Source organism: Pholis gunnellus, assembly GCF_910591455.1.
Source record: "Pholis gunnellus genome assembly, chromosome: 17".
NCBI lineage: Eukaryota > Metazoa > Chordata > Actinopteri > Perciformes > Pholidae > Pholis > Pholis gunnellus.
This window is the reverse complement of record NC_136544.1, coordinates 10,072,494-10,090,064: the sequence shown is the minus strand read 5'-3', so window position 1 is coordinate 10,090,064 and position 17,571 is coordinate 10,072,494. Positions and strand designations below refer to the sequence as shown.

Here is a 17,571-nt window from a genome sequence, read left to right as displayed (position 1 = left end):
TGGTTGTGCTCCTTGGCAGCTGCGTGCCCTTTGTATGTGCCTCCAACACGCTGACTGCTTAGATAAGATCCAGACCAGCGTTTATTTGTTGGGAAATTCAGATCCTTTCCATCTCGATTAGTTCTGGAAATTAGATGGTTTGTCACACTGTTACAGGCACGTCGAAGCCAAGATCTGTTACGCATCTCATTTTAAGGGCAGCTTTATTTGAAGATTTCGCAATCCCATAATTTTAGCACACAAATCGGACAGGCACTTTAAATCCGACAAGGTCTGTTCAAGTCGTCATATCTTGTTATTACTCATGTCTGATTGTGGTCAGATGTTAGGTTAGTCATGATCATCTGTTGCACTTTCAGCCAATGAGAAGTCTTGAAAATTCTGTTTCATTACAGTGAGCTAGTTGCTCCTTCCTCACCCACACTAGGTCTGACTAAGACACAGATGAGAGGACAGTACCTCATATAAGGTCTAGTTAGTTGTGATTTGGTGAATCAGTATGACTGTTGGCTAGCTGGCACCACCCACATTATTGCAGACAGCAGGGGAAAGCAGAGGGGTCACTCTCTGAAACACTGACGAACCTTTGCCAACAGCGCCATGTGTGACCTCATGCAGGATGTTTGCGAGCCATCAGACATTTATGGATTCAGCTGAGGTGTTTTCCTTTTCAGCACGTCGACAAATGTCTCTTCAGATGTCCTTGCCCCATCCTGAATGGGAGAACGGCAGAGCATGCATGATTTTGAGCAACACTTAACTCGCTGTGTGTTTTCTCGAGGGGAGAGCCCCCGCGAGGCAAGAAAAACAGGAAAACGTCTCTGTGAAAGTGTTGCCTTTGATCTCAAATTGAGATCGGATTAACTCCCCGTTGCCTTTTTCTCTCACTCCTTCTATCTGTCTCTCACCTCAGAGTGCAATAATTTCCTTTTGGTTGACACCGGCTTGTGGCAATAACAGGAAGAAAAAATGATAAATGGATAACAACTCCTTTCATGTTTGATGTCATAAATTAGAGCATAATGTCCACGGTCATTCCTAGGTTTACAGTTTTCTATACGGTGATCCAGACTTTGCGTAGACTGCTATTGCTGATAATAAGGCCTGAGCTGTATTAGAAGATATATGAGCTAGTGGCCGGTAACGGAGAAGCGATATGTTATGATTTATTTTACCTCTGGCCACTAAAGCTTTATTAAAGAGATTACAATGGGACTATAATTACCACAACATCAAGCAGTTAATCTGACTTGATTTATTGCGAATGACTGCCCAGCTGTCCCCGGATAACATTTCACCAGGCAATATGTTTGCAATGGCCTGTCAGTTACATAGATTCTTATCGTTAATGTAATCTAAACGTTGTCAAACATCGTGCCGTGGGGCCGCCTGCATTTTGTTTTTATTGAATAACTTCCTGACTTGAGTATCAGAGAATTAGCACTGCAGATACAGGGATTTTCACTATCAAATGATCGTTTGAATATACTTCATATATAAAGTAATATACTACTTTATTTATTATTTAACTTATAAAATATCAAAATATTGAAAAATGCCCGTTAAAATGTGTTTGAGCCTAACTTGTTTTATAAATAGTGCTGTCTTAATATTTATTTTATAGTAAGACGTAATTGAGAAAAGCATTTGTAAACCACTGTGTTTGGTGTTTTACTTGACAATTTTGTGCTTTAATACATCAATTGATAATTAATCGACGAGTTACCTCAGCACTACAAAGCATTATGTAATAATGTAAAGTGTACAGAAGACTAGAGTGATGCTGAGATGCGTGTAAGGCCACTAAAGGGGCTCAGAGCTGCAGGGCCCAGCAGTGCAGTCTCTGTGCGTGTTATTTAATATACACTGGCTACGCCTCTGGGGCGGGATGGGAAGTGAAAGGTCCTGACAGGGGGGTGAGAGAGAGCTATTTGACTGTTTTGTGTACACAATCAAGCCCCTCCCGGAGTTATGGGAACACACAAAAAAGCAATAGTCAGTAGCGATTGTACCAGTACTGACAGTGTGATGATGCTGCTGTATTATAATTTGCTTTACATCCAGGTAAGCGGACAGTTTTGTTGTTCTCATAGTGACGTTAGTGTCACACGTTCAGTCTTCTGGTCCATGAAATATCTCTTCACTGTGCTGTATAGCAGCGGCTGTATGTTTCTGTCAGTGCTCCATTGAGATGACTCCCCTGCCTGCCGTTATGTACTACGCTTGCCTATAATTTCTGTCTGCTCTCTGGTTTATTTCAGGGAGATATTCAGCAACTACTGATCCTGGAGGACCCGCAGGCTGCTGCTAACTACTGTGTGAACTACATACCAGACTGTGACTCTGCTTTGCCCTACAGCAGCAAATCCCTGGTCCTGCAGGAGGTCAGTACTGCCACCAACAGGAGGCAACGCCTACTAGAAGGAAAAAAAATGCAAATCTTCGAACAGTTCTACAGACAGCTGATAGAGTGGGGTATAGCTTCAGGTCACCTTAATTACTTGCAGACACAAAGGTCCAGATCTCTCAATTCAATCTATTGTTTCATTGTGTTTTCCACATTTCCTTTGAGGCCCTGTGTTTTATAATACGTTTTAAGAAATATGATGAGCTAAAGTGGACTTGCAGAAGCCCTTGCTTCACAGCCAACCAGTAAAAAGAGCTCAAGCATGTCCATCAATAGAGCTATGTGTGCCCAAGACTGATATGATTTACAAGCGGCCAACAGCCCCAGCCAAGAAGAGGTCTGAGTACAGTGCAAATGACTGAGTGTTTGCGAAAAGAGACTTGAGCGATTAAGACAGAACGGGCCATCCGTCAAAGAATAAGTGTCTTCTTTTAAATGCAGCCAGCAGTGGAGTATTCTTAAGGTCAGGTGCTCTCTCTCACACACACACACACACACACACACACACACACACACACACACACACACACACACACACACACACACACAGTGTAGAGCCAGGTGGCTATAACTCAAACATGATATAATAGCTCTTCCCCTCCTCAAGGCGTGCATAAAAAGCTGAATCAATCATTGATTCACTGTGTGGTTTCTTTGGTGGTGTGTGAAAGATAGAGATAAGGAGGACGGAGGCAGCCAGAGGAATGGAGGCAAAGAGATGTGATTGTGTGTGTGGCTGGGCTTCAAGGAATACACAGTTTTAGCAACATGCATACACTCACATGCGTGCAAACTCACGTGACTGCCTCTGGGGTCCTCACGCATATCTGTGCGCCTGGTCATTGATTATGCCCCAGAGATGGCTCTTTAATGGTAAAGTGAGGCCATGTCGATAGTCATCCAGCTGGCTTTTACGAACGACAGCTGAGCAATGAGCTCTGAATCCAGAACATGTCAACATCTGTCACCCCACTGACCTACTTCCCATCACTCTCCGTTACACAGTGACCTTGTTTACAAGTGGATCTAAATCACGTCACTGACGTCTTTCACAGACTCGGTCTTTAGAAACATTTTCAGGCCATTTACCACTGACATTAAATGGACATTGCTCTGGAGGATGACGCAACCATGTTTGCTCACTTGCTCGAGCACACTAAGAATTAGCGCCTCTTTAGGATCGTAGACAGGTTGACCCCTGACATCTAAAGCAAATATGTCTCCTGCATTGCATTGAGAGGAAACAACTCTACATTTGTTTGTTCCTTCCCATTTCGTATTTGCTTTAGGTTTTTGCCAGCTAAATGGGAATCCCAGTCGGTGTTTGACTCTATAAGGTTGTCACAGGACCAGTATGCATCACTTTACTGTCCCTTACTGTTTCCCTCATTGTATTTTCATTCACAGCAGCTGTTTGTTTGTTTTCCCCATCCTCCACCTGGTCTCTCAACTTGCATTCCCTTTTTCATAAAAGAACTCCCAACTCAGGTCTGATTTCCTAAAGCAAAGTGACCACCCTGATGAACCGAAGGAGCACTCCAAAAAGGACAGGAAAGGCAAAAAGCAGAGGGACAAGGGCTCTAAAGGCAAACGCAAAGGCAAGGGCAAGAAGAGATCCAGAAAGAAAAAAGATGAAGTGGAGGGCCTCGAGGACGGCTTCCTCAGAGTGTCCACAACAGTGCCTGAGTATCTATCCCAAGAACCTTTTCAGCCAACAGATTTGCCAGAAATCGAAGTGCTCGACAGGACCCTCATGGAGATGCCCACACATGAACCTGACTCCACAGCTGAGGCCCCCACTGTGGTGCCCAGCACTTTGCCTGAATCAAAGGTTACTGAGGAGGTAGACACGTTTATTTGTAGATGCCCTCCACCCCGACCCCCTCCTGCCATTTGCAGTTCTAACCGATCACGTCCTAATACCTCCTAACCATAGAGAGCACCTCTCCCCTCTCCAAATTGCTTACCACCACCACTAACCAGCACCATCCTAATCATCACCTCTACTACATCCCTTCCAAAAAACTTGAAGAACGCATCCTAAATGAGATGTATGACTGTATGGCGTGTGCCTGCGTGTGTCCTTTTTGCAGAAAATGCTGTAGTACATGCATACTATATATACCAAAGGTAAATGCATGGTATGCATGGTGCATACAGTTGACTATATATCTTCCTGTATGCAAACAGACAGAATGAGTATTGGGTTGACAGTTCATTCAATGTGAATATATGCCTACATTTTTTTTAATTATGAATAAACCACAACTGTATATCATCTTTTTTTTTTTTTTTTTAAATCCAATCAATTTGAACTTACCACTGCAACAAACAAGGATTGTTTATGTATGTCTCCTTCATGTTTATTATTAGCTAATTTGCTCAGTAACCTAATTGTTCATGCTCATGCTCATGCTGTTTCTGTAGCTGTTGCCATCTCTGCCATGCTGCCTCAAGAATCTGATGTAGTCCATCAGCTAATTACGCTCAAGCATTGCAATTAACTGCACACCTGTATCCCGGAAAATCAACTCATGCCTGTAAAATCCACCTGTTTTGCAAACATTCACACTATGCGTTACAAAATGTGCCTTTACTTGGAAGTGCTAGGCGCTAATGAGCAGAGCTCACTGTCCCCTGGTTCATCTTTGCTATGACTAATTTGAGCCCGTGTGTCGGGCCTGCAGGAGGACAAGCCAGTGAAGAAGCCCGTTATAGAGGAGCATGGAGAGGACCTTTACGGAGACCTCTACGATGATCCCTCAGTTTCCACGGTAACAGAAGGCCCGATTGTTCCTGAATATGCGGTAGGTTAAATGCAAACGCGAGACATGCCTTCACCTCAGCACAAACACACGGAGAGCTTATTTTGGTATTCGCTTCACCTGAAAGGGTTTTTTTTTCCCCCATTCCTTAACAGGCTCTCGAGTATGAAGATTACAAGAATGACACGGAGTCAGAGTATGAAGAGTACGAGGTATATGACGACGGCTTTGAATTTGCAGAGCGGGAAAGAGCAGAGACGTGGGATGGAGAGGTAAATCTCATACATCAAGTGAGAGGTCACGTCTTCAATTGCCTGTGTCAAGTGATTTCTAACAATCCATCTCTATTCACCCATTTCTCTTCCTCAGGTTAGCCTCAGAGCAGAGAAGGGCCAGAAGGGAGAGCCAGCTATTATTGAGCCGGTGAGCTTCAACTGACATTTCATGCATAGCCTAGTAGCTTTAGTCACGAGCACGGGAATGAGTTTATGCTCTCCTAATGTACATTTCATTCCATCTGTGCTTGTGTCTAGGGTACATTAGCGGAAGGACCCCCAGGTCTACCAGGGCCACAGGTAAGCCTATTCAGCCTGAACACAGATAAGAAATGTGTCTCTGTGATTGTACAGGGCGTGGCAAAATGTTAGAAGCAGGAACTATCCAGATGTGCTGTAAAATGTAGAGAATTTTGGATTCGAGCCATCAGGATGTGGTGTTTTCGGAATAGGAAACAGGGTTTTCAGGGGTGACCACAATACAAATGAACCCCGGCACTGTAACGTAACGCAAGATGGCAGTTTGCGAAAGACTATGTCTATAAACACATGATAAGGTGATTGATTTGATTCAAAAACGACATAAAAAGATAAAAAGGGGTTATTGTCAAGCATTTGGGGGGTTGGAATATTATGTAGAAGAGTGTCATTTTTGGAAAACTAAGCCACAATCTTCTTCAATGTTTGTTTGAGTGCTGTGATTGTTTCCTTCACAGGGCCTCACTGGCCCAGCTGGACCAACAGGCCCTCCAGGACCCAGAGGAGATCCTGGTGAATTGGTGAGTGTGGCTTAGACCTGGACCTGGGCCCATTGGCTTAGTTTCACTCCAGTTTGACCCTTTCACCTGTGGGACAGATCAGTGGGTTCAACTGTGACCTCACATTGAAACATGTCCAGTCCTGAACTGAACATTCAGGCTTCAGGGACTGATGTTGACTCACACATGTGACCTGATTTTCTTTTGCGCGTGTTGCTCGAATAAGTGTATTTATCCATTATTCATCACAATAGAACACACACGCACACACTGTTTAACACACTTACGTCTGTCCACCAGTGATTAATACATATAAATTAGCGCATACATTTAATGATTTATGTAAAACTTACGGGAACATTCTGTAAATATTCAATGCTTCAGTTAGAATATCATTAGTCTGCTGCATGGTTTACTAGATTTTTATGAATTATTGAGATTATATATACGTTCTTAAAGCCAAACAAAAAGGTTTACCAATGAGACAAGATAATTAAACATATTATTTTAACCACTTCTGCTTCACTTGTTCCTAGAAACACGTGTCAGTTATTTGACAACAGGCAGTACCAAGAAAATTACACTTGGTCCATAGAAATGTTCCATCAGTAGAGGAATGTATTTTACCAATTTGAATACTTATCGGATGACTAACAGTAATCTGATGAACACAATTGTAATGACTCAATGCTGCATTTAATGGCTTGTTAAAATAGATATTTACAATGTGTAAACAGAAGATAAAGGTGTGTGTGCGTGTGTGCGTGTTTGTGTAATATGCCCTATGGAAGCGGAGCAAAGGTTGTTTGATGAGATTGCTGAGCTGTTTTTCTCACCACTTAGACCCTCTCTATTTCTCTCTCTCTCTCTCTCACACACACACACACACACACAAATACAGACACACACACATACACCCCCGCTCCCATAGGCACAGTAGCCGACGTTTATCCCTTTCCCCGACCTTCCTTTTCAGGGTCCCCAAGGACGTCCTGGTCTTGCTGGGGTTGATGGGATTCCAGGTCCTCCAGGAACCCTGTTGATGCTACCAGTGAGATGCACTCATGCGTGCTCACGCACACATAACAAACATGCACACAGAGCACGCCATATTCCCAATGTGGTGTAGTGGCATGACCACAAGGGGGGGCTGTGTGATTGAACTTCATTTACATTTAGGGAATCCTGCAGTGGGAACTGATTCCTCTTTTTCCATTGCCTCCAGTTCCAGCATGGAGGTGATTCGCAGAAGGGACCAGTGGTGTCTCCCATGGAGGCACAAGCACAGGCTATACTGCAACAGACGAGGGTACACTTCCCAGAAACAAGCACTTTGGTGTCATCATGCTATATCATAACACCAGTGTCTGTTGACATTGTCATTTCATGCTGTGTGAAGACCAATTCATTGCATAATAAAAGTCAATGGTACCTTGTGCAGTGTACATAAACCACCCAGTTGTTTTTTTCTTCCAGCTGTCACTGAGGGGACCTCCAGGTCCACTGGGTCTAACAGGGCGATCAGGCCCACTGGTAAGGCACTCTGACCTTGGCCAAATTTGCATCATATCTCAAGGGCTCCTGCGACCTTTAACCTCAACTTCACATTCTGCCTGACCAGGCACAAGCTCTACTCTCTCCCTCCCAACCTAAACGCATCTTTATGCATGCTCAGTATGTTCAAATTGCTTGTGAAATCATTGCAGGGTTGCAAAACTATACACAGATACACATTTCAGAAAATTAGTTCTTAGTTTGTATTTGTATTTTTTTTTTTTTTTGGTGCTAAATCTGAGTGAAGAGTTGAATTGCTCCTGTGCATTGTGCCGTGCTTAAATGAATGCTTGTTTTTATTTTGCAGGGAGGATCAGGTCCCACTGGGCTCAAAGGGGACATCGGAGAAAGTGGCCCTTCCGTAAGCCCAGACTTTATTTTTACCACACTGCTAGCTTTTTCCACACTATTAATTTCCTTTTGTCCTCCTGCCTTTTTTTTGTTACACATCTTTCCATTTGTCTTCTTCTCTTCCTTTCTTATATAGGGACCGCATGGGTTGCGAGGCCCTCCAGGAACTAATGGAAAGCCAGGAAAGAGGGTGTGATATTTAAAATATGTTTCCACACTGAAAATGTATCTGCATATTGTGTTAAAAGCATACTATAATATATAAATATACAGTATACCATATATACTATAGTACTGTAAAGCAAAACATAATTGGATTGTGTATCTTATAGGGGCGTGCGGGAGCTGACGGAGGTCGTGGAGCTCCAGGAGAAGCAGGATCTAAGGTAAGGTCTTACAACCTTACTGCTTATTTGGATATTAGTTGAGGTTCAAAGCTGTTTGAATGCCACATTGCCAGTTTTTAGACCATATTGCTCAGGTTTGGTGTTGATTTTCCATGAATTCAATTTCCTGTTTCCATGAACACGACCAAACCACACGTGTTTAGGCAGCAAGGTCCTGTACGATAACAAACTATCCCTACGTTCAAGTGGAAGCTTCAAGGTAGCTCCCAGCGTATTATATGTATTGACAACAAGGCAACTCAATACTTAACAGCTGCAGGAAGAGCTTAGCAAATAAATCAGGCTCCCTTGATGCCGGGTCTGACAGAACAGCAGAGTCTTTATCAGTCAAAGCAGCATTTTAGCAGACCTACAGCTAATCTGAAAACTCCCTCTCCCCAACACGTACTCCGAGCAGATGGGAGGCTCTGCCAGGGGAGACTTTCAGAACAATTCTGCAAATGTTTACACATTACCGTATGTGTGTGTTTCAGGGTTTAATTCACTTGCTTCTCTGTTTCTTTTCAGGGTGACAGGGGTTTTGATGGCCTGCCAGGTCTCCCAGGAGACAAGGGACACAGAGTGAGTTAGATTTGGTAACTTAAAGCATTGCCACTGTATTTATTTCTTCATTTGGGTACTAATGCGCGAACACGGCACGCTTCAACACCTCACACGTCATATGGCGGGTGATTGTTTGCACATTATGATCATGATTATTGTGATTTCTATGATGACAGCGTACACTAAAAAGCATCTGCTGGATTCTGCTCTGCCAGAAACAGAACAGTCCCAAATATCTTGAGGCTTGCAGCTAATGCTTTTATCTTGTAGGGGGACAGAGGAAAGCAGGGTCATCATGGGCATGTTGGAGAGCCAGGAGAAAGGGTGAGTGCACGGTACTTTGCAAAATGTATTTGCAACAAACAAAGCCTAGAAAACACATCCTGCCGCAATGCATTGTTTTTCTTAATTTTTTCCATCAGCCAAGATTTCCAGATCAGTGAATCAATTCTACAAACCCGTTTAGAAGGTAAAGCGGCGTAGATCAAAGCTTTACTGAAATGAAGTCATAAACTCTTGAATTTAATTACGATACGCTGGCCTTAGTTCGTTCAGTGTTACGGTTTGCAAAAGACATGAAAGCTATGCAGTGCATCCTGGCTTAGAATTGAAAATATGAACGATAGAAGCGCTGTCAAGATAGTATCAATCCATTCAGGCGGGTTGGAGAAATTTGAGAGAGCGCTCTATTAGTCTTTGCTCGAAGATAGTTGAGCCTTATCTGTCAGGCAGTGAATTTCATTAATGAGCTATTTTCACAGATTATGTCTGTGGGGATATAAATGTATCCACTGCTGAGGTTGACTTAGAAAGGTGCATGAAATATATGTGTTGAATCTGTTTCCGTCTTTGTTAATTCAGGGATCCGATGGACCTCTGGGGCCGAGAGGGCAACCAGGCGAGCCCGTGAGTAAAACACTATCTGGAACGACATAATGCAATATTTAATATCTATTGCTTCGCTACATAAAAAATACTTAATGTAGTGGATGTATTTATCAAGTCCGTGCTTTGGGTTCTCAGAAATACGCTCACACAGAATCACAGAAATTGATGATTTCCACGACAAACCATGAGGGGATTGTAGGAGATCACTAGATTTAAGCTCAAGCATCAGTTTCAGCCAAAATCTCACAGAAGAACTTACACAAGCACAAAATCTACTGTTCATACTTTACATGAAGGGAACTTTAGAAACACTGCACGACATTTCACAATAAACAACCTTTATTTAAAAAAAACTAGGACGGTCAAACCGTATGAATGCAGTACTGCCAGAATGTTCACCGTAGCATTAAGAGAGAAAGGTCAGCTTGGACACAAGAATATACAATGACATAACATACATAACATGTGTTGTTCTTCCAGCAAAGTAACTTTGGATCAGAGAGAAACCGCAACGATCTGTAGAGCAGTGTTGCAGAAGCTGTCATTCTTTTTTCTGTGTAGCTCTGCGGCGAACACTGGTTGATTGGTTGTGACTCACTCTCTATCTTCCTCCCAGTAGGTGAGGTTGGGGCTCAGCGGGGTTTCTGTCCCTCCAAATGGATCACCCAGCTCAGGGAGAAATAGAGTGCCATAAGACAGATTAGGAAAGCTGTGTTAAAGCACACAGCAAAGAAAGGAGAGGAGTGGGCTGTCTTGATGAAAGAGAGAGAGGGAGGGAGCGATGGGAAAAGTGAGGCAGCGAGAGACAAACGCGAGGCAGAAATTTGGTTTGGATGCGAAAGAGATAAGAGAGAAGGAGAGAGGAAAGAGGGAGAGAGTCGGAAAGGGAAGAGATAAAATCCTGGCCTGAATGATTATATTTCCATATCAATCACTTCCCTGGAGATCACAGATGTGGCTTTGGAACAGGTGGCTTGGCCAGCCTACAAAGAGGAAGGCTGACAAAAACAGAGCGCACAAACACTCCCGCAAACACAGGCTAGTGCAGTCTCCGTAGCTAGCACATATAAACCCAGATGTGCCCACACACACACACACACACACACAAATATATTATTTGTTTCTCCCCGTTCCTCTCTCTCTCTGCTTAGTTCAGATTTATGATTTAGTATTCCACACTCACCCCATCTCATCATGAATGCAGGATAGCTGCTGACTATTTGCTATGTTTTGTCTCCAGGGTTCTCGGGGTCTTGTTGGGCCAAGGGGACCACCTGGCCCACCTGGTCAGCCGGTAAGTCAACATCGCCTTGATTGCTGAAGATTAGAAGCTCTTCAGTCTCTTCATCTCTATAAAGGGACCTCTGTTGCCTGGAATCATCAATATGCCATTGAAGATATTGAAGGAAGCTATTGAACTGTGTCTCTTTTTTTCGATCAGACGTTGATATTTCATCCATTTTTTTCTCTATTCATCTTGTACTTGTCAGGGTATTCGTGGAACTGATGGAGTACAAGGGTCAAAGGGCAACCTGGTCAGTCCTGCTACCTTCACCACCCACTGTTGTATATGTAAAAATAGTTGTATGACAATGAGCATGAGGGTAACACTTTTTCAAAGGGATCTCAGCTACTGAAAGATCATCTGAAGTGGATTAGTGTGGCCTTTTAGCCAGCCATGTGATAATGAGCTTATGACAAAGTTCAAGTGGAGGCAGAGTTTGTGACTATCTGTTGTTGTCAGGGTCCAGCTGGAGAGATAGGGCCCCCAGGTCAACAGGGAAATCCAGGAGTCCAGGTACTGTACCAGCACAAAAAAAACTGTCCTGTCGCTATGAGAGTTAATCCACTCATTACACATCCTATACATTTATTCAAGTCATATAGACATGCTTCAAATATGCACCACCACTTGCAAGTTGCATAACATATTTGCTCTCTCTCTCTCTCACACACAGACACGTTATTGTGGCACAAAAACTTCCTGTTTCAGTTCTATTTTCGACTTCAACTGAAGGTTTAATTGCTCGTCTAGAGGTGTAGACAATTCTCTGTCCTTTTGGGCTCATAAAAGCAATCCCATTGCATGACACTAAAATGTAGTGAGTCTACAAGGCTGTTTTTATTACCTCATTGGAAAAATGTTTTTGGAGATACAAGGTTTTCACCCCACGGCAATAAAATGTAATTTTTAAATGTCGTCAGAGATGTTACGGTCATATAAAAACGATTTAATCATATTTTTAGCTTACCAGCATGTCTACAATTGTTCCAGCCTCCATCTCACACAAGGACATCCACACATTCTGCTCATGACTCTTACATACACACACACACACATACACACAGACTCTAGCAAAACCGTAAACTCTGAGGCTTCTCCTAGTCTTGTGACACTTAACCTGATTGATGCTTTGTTCTGGTTCAGGGCTTGCTTGGTCCTCAGGGTGCCATTGGATTGCCCGGAGAGAAGGTACGTAGCATGTCTCTCACTTAATTTTAGAATTAAAAGGTGTGACCTTGTGACCCCTGTCATCACATACCCAGGGGATGCCGGTGGAGCTAGAGAGTACAACCCAACCACTTCTGGCTCCCATTCAGACGAGACAGCGCTAGACAGGAAATCAATACACCAGAAACACACACAGGCAAAACAGACACTAGGGATGGCCTTGGCCAGCCCGCATCATGAGGCTAGACTGATAAAATAAATAAAAAGTGGACTTAGTCATAAATACAATATGTTTGGTCGAGGAGCAGCAAAGTGGGAAATATGGTCTTTTAGGCTCCAGTACAATTTCATATCTGAAGCTCTCTCTGTCCTACGCAGGGTCCCCAGGGGAAACAAGGCATGCTGGGACTACCAGGCATTGATGGCCCAACCGTAAGTACACACAAAATGTACAACTGCATGCATTAGCACAGACACATAAACATGCATGTGTGGTGCTTTCCCTCTCAGTGCTGCTGGCATTTCCTCTCTTTCACTGGTTGGTTGAATTCGGATATTTCCATCAATGGGTGACACAGTAATGATGTATTTGTAGTGGTGCTAAGTCAATCTGATTCCTGTTTTCCTGTTTCAGGGTCATCCAGGAAGAGAGGGCCCCGCAGGAGAGAAAGGCATCCAAGTGGGTAACTGCATGTCTGCGGCTTGTCTAGTGTAGTGTCATAGAAAGATATTATAAGTGCAATATCATGGTGTTTCTTGCAATCTATTGTAACTCACTAGCATTATGTTGCAATAAAGCTCACTCTTATCAATATAATCACTGTGTTCCTACAATGTCACCATCTTTATTGGGCAAGAGGATAAGCTCATTAGAGTCAGCAGCATGCACTCATCTGCAACATCAATCCGTATTGATAATTATAGGGATAGGATACAATGACTGAGTGCAATGCTTATTCAAATGTTGTCAGATAAATGCATTGTTGCTGTCTGCTGCTGTCTAAGACTAAAGAATACTGTTTGTTTTTTCATGAAGGGTTTACTCGGCGCTCAGGGCCCCGTGGGGTACCCAGGGACCCGTGGAGTCAAGGTGAGACATAAACGCATCATGATCTCAGGAGTAATGTCCGCTGAGGTGTTTATTCCTTCGAACATTTAATTTCACTAGTATGTCTACCATGTGACGGACAAGCTGTTTGAGTCTATGACTGACAGGTGACAGGTGGAGGCAATGCTCCTCGGTTCTGAAGGGGACGGCTAACAACAGAGTGGGAGACATTTGATGGATGGGAGCGATGTCAGAGTCAGATAGAGCAGAGCTGTGTGCGTAGGTGTAGTCCATTTTGAAAGTGCTTTGAGTGGGGCTTTTGAAATTGAGGAATTCAAGTAGGGTTGTCATGAAATTGCATCCTGCTTGGTATTTGTTTTTGTCACATTCACACATCTGGTATCGTGTCTGGTAGCTTAGCTCAACATCCTTCAGGGGAAGCCTGACCTTGTTGGACATCATCAGTATGAAATGAGGTCAATAACTACTTAATACAAAGCAATGTTAGGTCAAGAGAAAATCAATACGCACTTATAAATCATTTCAGTGTTTTAAGATGAGGTGTTTCTGGAAATGCAGGTAACCAGTGTTTTTTCTGTGTGATGTTCACAGTCTTTTCTTGAGAGCAGACTTGTGAGTGATCTTGTTATACCATATATAACATATATATATATATTAAGTGTTTTCCTACTTTTTCACAGGGAGGAGATGGAGTTAGGGGTTTAAAGGGAAGCAAAGGAGAGAAGGTGAGTGAAACAGATAGTCTTTATTCTGTTGTCAAACTGTGGATTGTGACTGGTAGGACACTTGATGAGTTACAAAGTAATGATGCCATTTATTACCTCTCCTCATCGCATCACAGGGGGAAGATGGCTTCCCTGGGTTCAAAGGTGATATGGGCGTCATGGGAGACAGGGTGAGAGCACAAATCACAAGCCTCAGTATATACTTTCTCTGTTGTTCTCTATTGGAGTGGGAATAAAATTGTCATCTCCCCGTGTTCTCTCATTCTTGACTTTAGGGCGATAACGGAGATTCTGGTGCTCGTGGAGAGGATGGACCAGAAGGGCCAAAGGGCCAAATAGGACTCTTGGGAGATTCAGGAGCTCTCGGGATAGCTGGCGAGAAGGTACATTTTTTTAAAAGATTTACTTTACAAGACAGGGTTGGGACACAAAAGAGGAGGATGGGGAGATCAAATAAGAAAACTCAGTGGCACTTTACATTACAGCTGAGTAATAACATGTTATGGGGGGGGGGGGGGGGGGGGGTTGATAAGAGGTCTCAATTATATAATACTATGTAATTCCAAATGAATAACCAGGTAATAGTTTGGTATTAATGGGTATATCTGTTTAATATTATATAACTATATGGTAACCTGCAATAAAATGGTTATATTAGTGCAACATTTTGATGAAGAAATTGCAATATGGTGACTATGGTGATTAATGGCGTGATAACCTTATTGTAATGATAATAATAATAGATTGATTTTTTTCACAATATTAAAGGCTACCCATCAGTGTAACACCTTTAAAAATCACATGAAAATTATTGGAAGTTGAAATTGATAATTTCCATATTATAATGCTGAAATTTATCCTTCAAATATTCCTTTTCGTTTCAAGGTAATACTGTACAAATGATATGTTTCATGCTGTGACGTGTCACATGTTGACACATTACCTGTTGCTATTTAATTTCATGGTATTATTAGATTTAACTAAACAACAAAAAGCACAATGATTACCTGGAGACATTGTGGAAACGTGTAGTTAAGTACTTTGCAGCCCTGATTCATGTTATTACACACAAACTGCCATTGTGTTTCCAGGGAACAAATCACAACATTAAACATATAATTTGCACAGCATTACAGTAAAACTGAAAGGGATGTTTGGAATGTGTCAACCTATATTACATCATTATTATCAGGTTATTACTCCAGTAGTGGCACCATATTACCATATTGTTAAACCATTACCCCATTATTACTGAGCAGTAATGTAAAGTGCTACCAAAAACTCTAAAGCTGCGTTGTGCTGTTACAGCCCTGGTAATGTGATGGAGTAGAGTTACATTTCATTAGCTTTCAGCTGTGACAAAACCTTCTGATAACACGAGTGTCTGAAAATCCTTGAAATACTGAGCATATGGATTTTAATGCGCGCACATTTATTACATCTGATTACAGCCCATTCCTAGGGCAAAGCTGCCACTGAACCAGCGTGCATGTTTTAAGCATTTCATCTTTCTGTCATCACTACATGCATTAATTTAAAGACATCCTGCTGTATTTGGTGCATGCATAGTCAGCAGTATGTCGTACACATCGTAATTAAATGGTTTTCATGCACTTTTCTTCTTAATATTTCTCTGGTTCCTTTCTTCCTGCCCTCTTATTCTGCCGGTCTCTCTGCAGGGTAAACTTGGTTTGCCTGGATTGCCAGGATACCCTGGACGACAAGGTTCTAAGGTGATTTAGCATTGACGCGCTATGATCATCAGTTAATGTGTCCTCTGGTTCCTTTATCGAAGCCTTAACCAGCAAGATGTGTCTTTGGCTGGACTGTTTCCTGTCTGATTAAAATTAAAGGATGATAAATGGTTTATTAAAAATTCTATTTTATTAATAGTTCATTAGTGACATCAATTCATTACATGTTGATGAATGGCGTATTTAAGGCTGTGTTGGGCTCGTGGATTAGATTTGCTTTAATTTGATACAGTAGTTAATTATACGATAATGAGGCATCAGGGGTGACGTGTGATAAATGGATGGCTGATGCTGATTAACCTCTACGTTTGTGTCCAGGGAACACTTGGCTTCCCTGGCGGGGCCGGGGTCTCAGGAGACAAAGGACGAAGGGTGAGGCCATTTTTTTCACATTCTGGCCGCTTCAGACTTTGTAAACTTTTCTCTGTGGGAGCTGATGAATAATTGTTTGACCTTTTACAATCCAGGGTCCAGCTGGTCAGCCGGGGCCCGGGGGCCAAAGAGGTCCTAATGTGAGTACAGCTATAGGTGCCATGCCCCACACCACCATTTCTTTCCTCTCTGTATAAAGCTGTATTTGCTCTAATTAGATACCATCAGTGTACTATAACTTGTGGGAGGCACATTGTTGCATCGCTGCAGTGTTTTCACCAGACGTTTATCTTCCACCTCCAGATGAGTTAAGCGTGTGCTAATCAGACAGTTGTTTGTTTTCCAATAGGGAGCCCGGGGGGGAAGAGGAGCAGAGGGGCCCACTGGAAAGCCTGGAGAAAAGGTGAGCTTAGACTGACACACACACACACACACAAACAGTGGCATAAAGAAAAACATATGCACAAACATTTACAGTCACATAAACACACACCTGGCTGTCTCATAAAGTATGGATGAATGCGCCGACCGAGTTGGAAGTGGATGTTGCTGTTCGCTTCTAGACGACAGGCCATCTGGTGCAGTGAGAAGCGACTGTCTGGCAGGGGATGCCTCAGTTTTCACTCTCACCCACAAAGACCATCTTGGGAAAGCTAAAGATTTGCTGGCGGGAAGAAAACTAGAAATGCTTGAGTGGCTCATGTTTTTGTGTCTTCATGTCTTCTGCCTTGTCCAACTGGTAGGGTTCGTCTGGACAAGAGGGTCCTCCAGGTTCCCCCGGAGAACAGGTAATCTTTTTCCTCATGGAGAATACTGTGCATAGTGTTAAAAAAAAGACCATAGATGTAAAGCCTGAAGCATATCTTGGCATCTCAGTCTCAAATCATTGTAGGCCAAGCACCAGAAACTACAATCTGGGGTTTGAGACAATCTGTGTTATTGTTTCCTAGGGCCCCCAAGGACCACAGGGACGAAACGGTGAACCAGGACTTCGAGGGATCAATGTGAGTGGGCTATGATGATGTACTGTACAGTGATTGCCCTGTGATTTACCATGACTCGTTTTTACCTCATGGTCAAGTTTGAATATGTCCAGGTCATGACAATGATGTAAGAAAATGCTTCCCTTTCAGGGTCCACCCGGAAAAGATGGATTACCGGGTCATCCAGGCCAGAGAGGGGAACCAGTGAGTAACATATAATCTTTATAAGGCTACACATGTAGTATTTTCACCAGAATTCACTTGTCAG

General features: G+C 42.8%; 1 protein-coding gene across 2 annotated transcripts in view; it reads left to right on the top strand.

The window, feature by feature from the left end:
* col5a3a (collagen, type V, alpha 3a) overlaps positions 1-17,571 on the top strand; it is a gene marked incomplete at its 5' end in the record, with an annotated part of 45,431 nt that overhangs the window by 11,895 nt on the left and 15,965 nt on the right. The window contains 33 exons of one of the 2 annotated variants that reach the window (XM_079178158.1): positions 2,262-2,384; positions 3,882-4,250; positions 5,095-5,214; positions 5,328-5,444; positions 5,542-5,595; positions 5,706-5,747; positions 6,164-6,226; positions 7,182-7,256; positions 7,431-7,514; positions 7,682-7,738; positions 8,067-8,120; positions 8,247-8,300; positions 8,443-8,496; positions 9,025-9,078; positions 9,331-9,384; positions 9,922-9,966; positions 11,189-11,242; positions 11,439-11,483; positions 11,693-11,746; positions 12,377-12,421; positions 12,779-12,832; positions 13,035-13,079; positions 13,437-13,490; positions 14,150-14,194; positions 14,311-14,364; positions 14,470-14,577; positions 15,874-15,927; positions 16,267-16,320; positions 16,416-16,460; positions 16,670-16,723; positions 17,064-17,108; positions 17,271-17,324; positions 17,454-17,507. In XM_079178158.1, coding sequence (XP_079034284.1) covers positions 2,262-2,384; positions 3,882-4,250; positions 5,095-5,214; positions 5,328-5,444; positions 5,542-5,595; positions 5,706-5,747; positions 6,164-6,226; positions 7,182-7,256; positions 7,431-7,514; positions 7,682-7,738; positions 8,067-8,120; positions 8,247-8,300; positions 8,443-8,496; positions 9,025-9,078; positions 9,331-9,384; positions 9,922-9,966; positions 11,189-11,242; positions 11,439-11,483; positions 11,693-11,746; positions 12,377-12,421; positions 12,779-12,832; positions 13,035-13,079; positions 13,437-13,490; positions 14,150-14,194; positions 14,311-14,364; positions 14,470-14,577; positions 15,874-15,927; positions 16,267-16,320; positions 16,416-16,460; positions 16,670-16,723; positions 17,064-17,108; positions 17,271-17,324; positions 17,454-17,507 — 2,337 coding nt within the window. The remainder of the gene's footprint in view (positions 1-2,261; positions 2,385-3,881; positions 4,251-5,094; positions 5,215-5,327; positions 5,445-5,541; positions 5,596-5,705; positions 5,748-6,163; positions 6,227-7,181; positions 7,257-7,430; positions 7,515-7,681; positions 7,739-8,066; positions 8,121-8,246; positions 8,301-8,442; positions 8,497-9,024; positions 9,079-9,330; positions 9,385-9,921; positions 9,967-11,188; positions 11,243-11,438; positions 11,484-11,692; positions 11,747-12,376; positions 12,422-12,778; positions 12,833-13,034; positions 13,080-13,436; positions 13,491-14,149; positions 14,195-14,310; positions 14,365-14,469; positions 14,578-15,873; positions 15,928-16,266; positions 16,321-16,415; positions 16,461-16,669; positions 16,724-17,063; positions 17,109-17,270; positions 17,325-17,453; positions 17,508-17,571) is intronic. The other variant, XM_079178159.1, reaches the window with a different exon arrangement.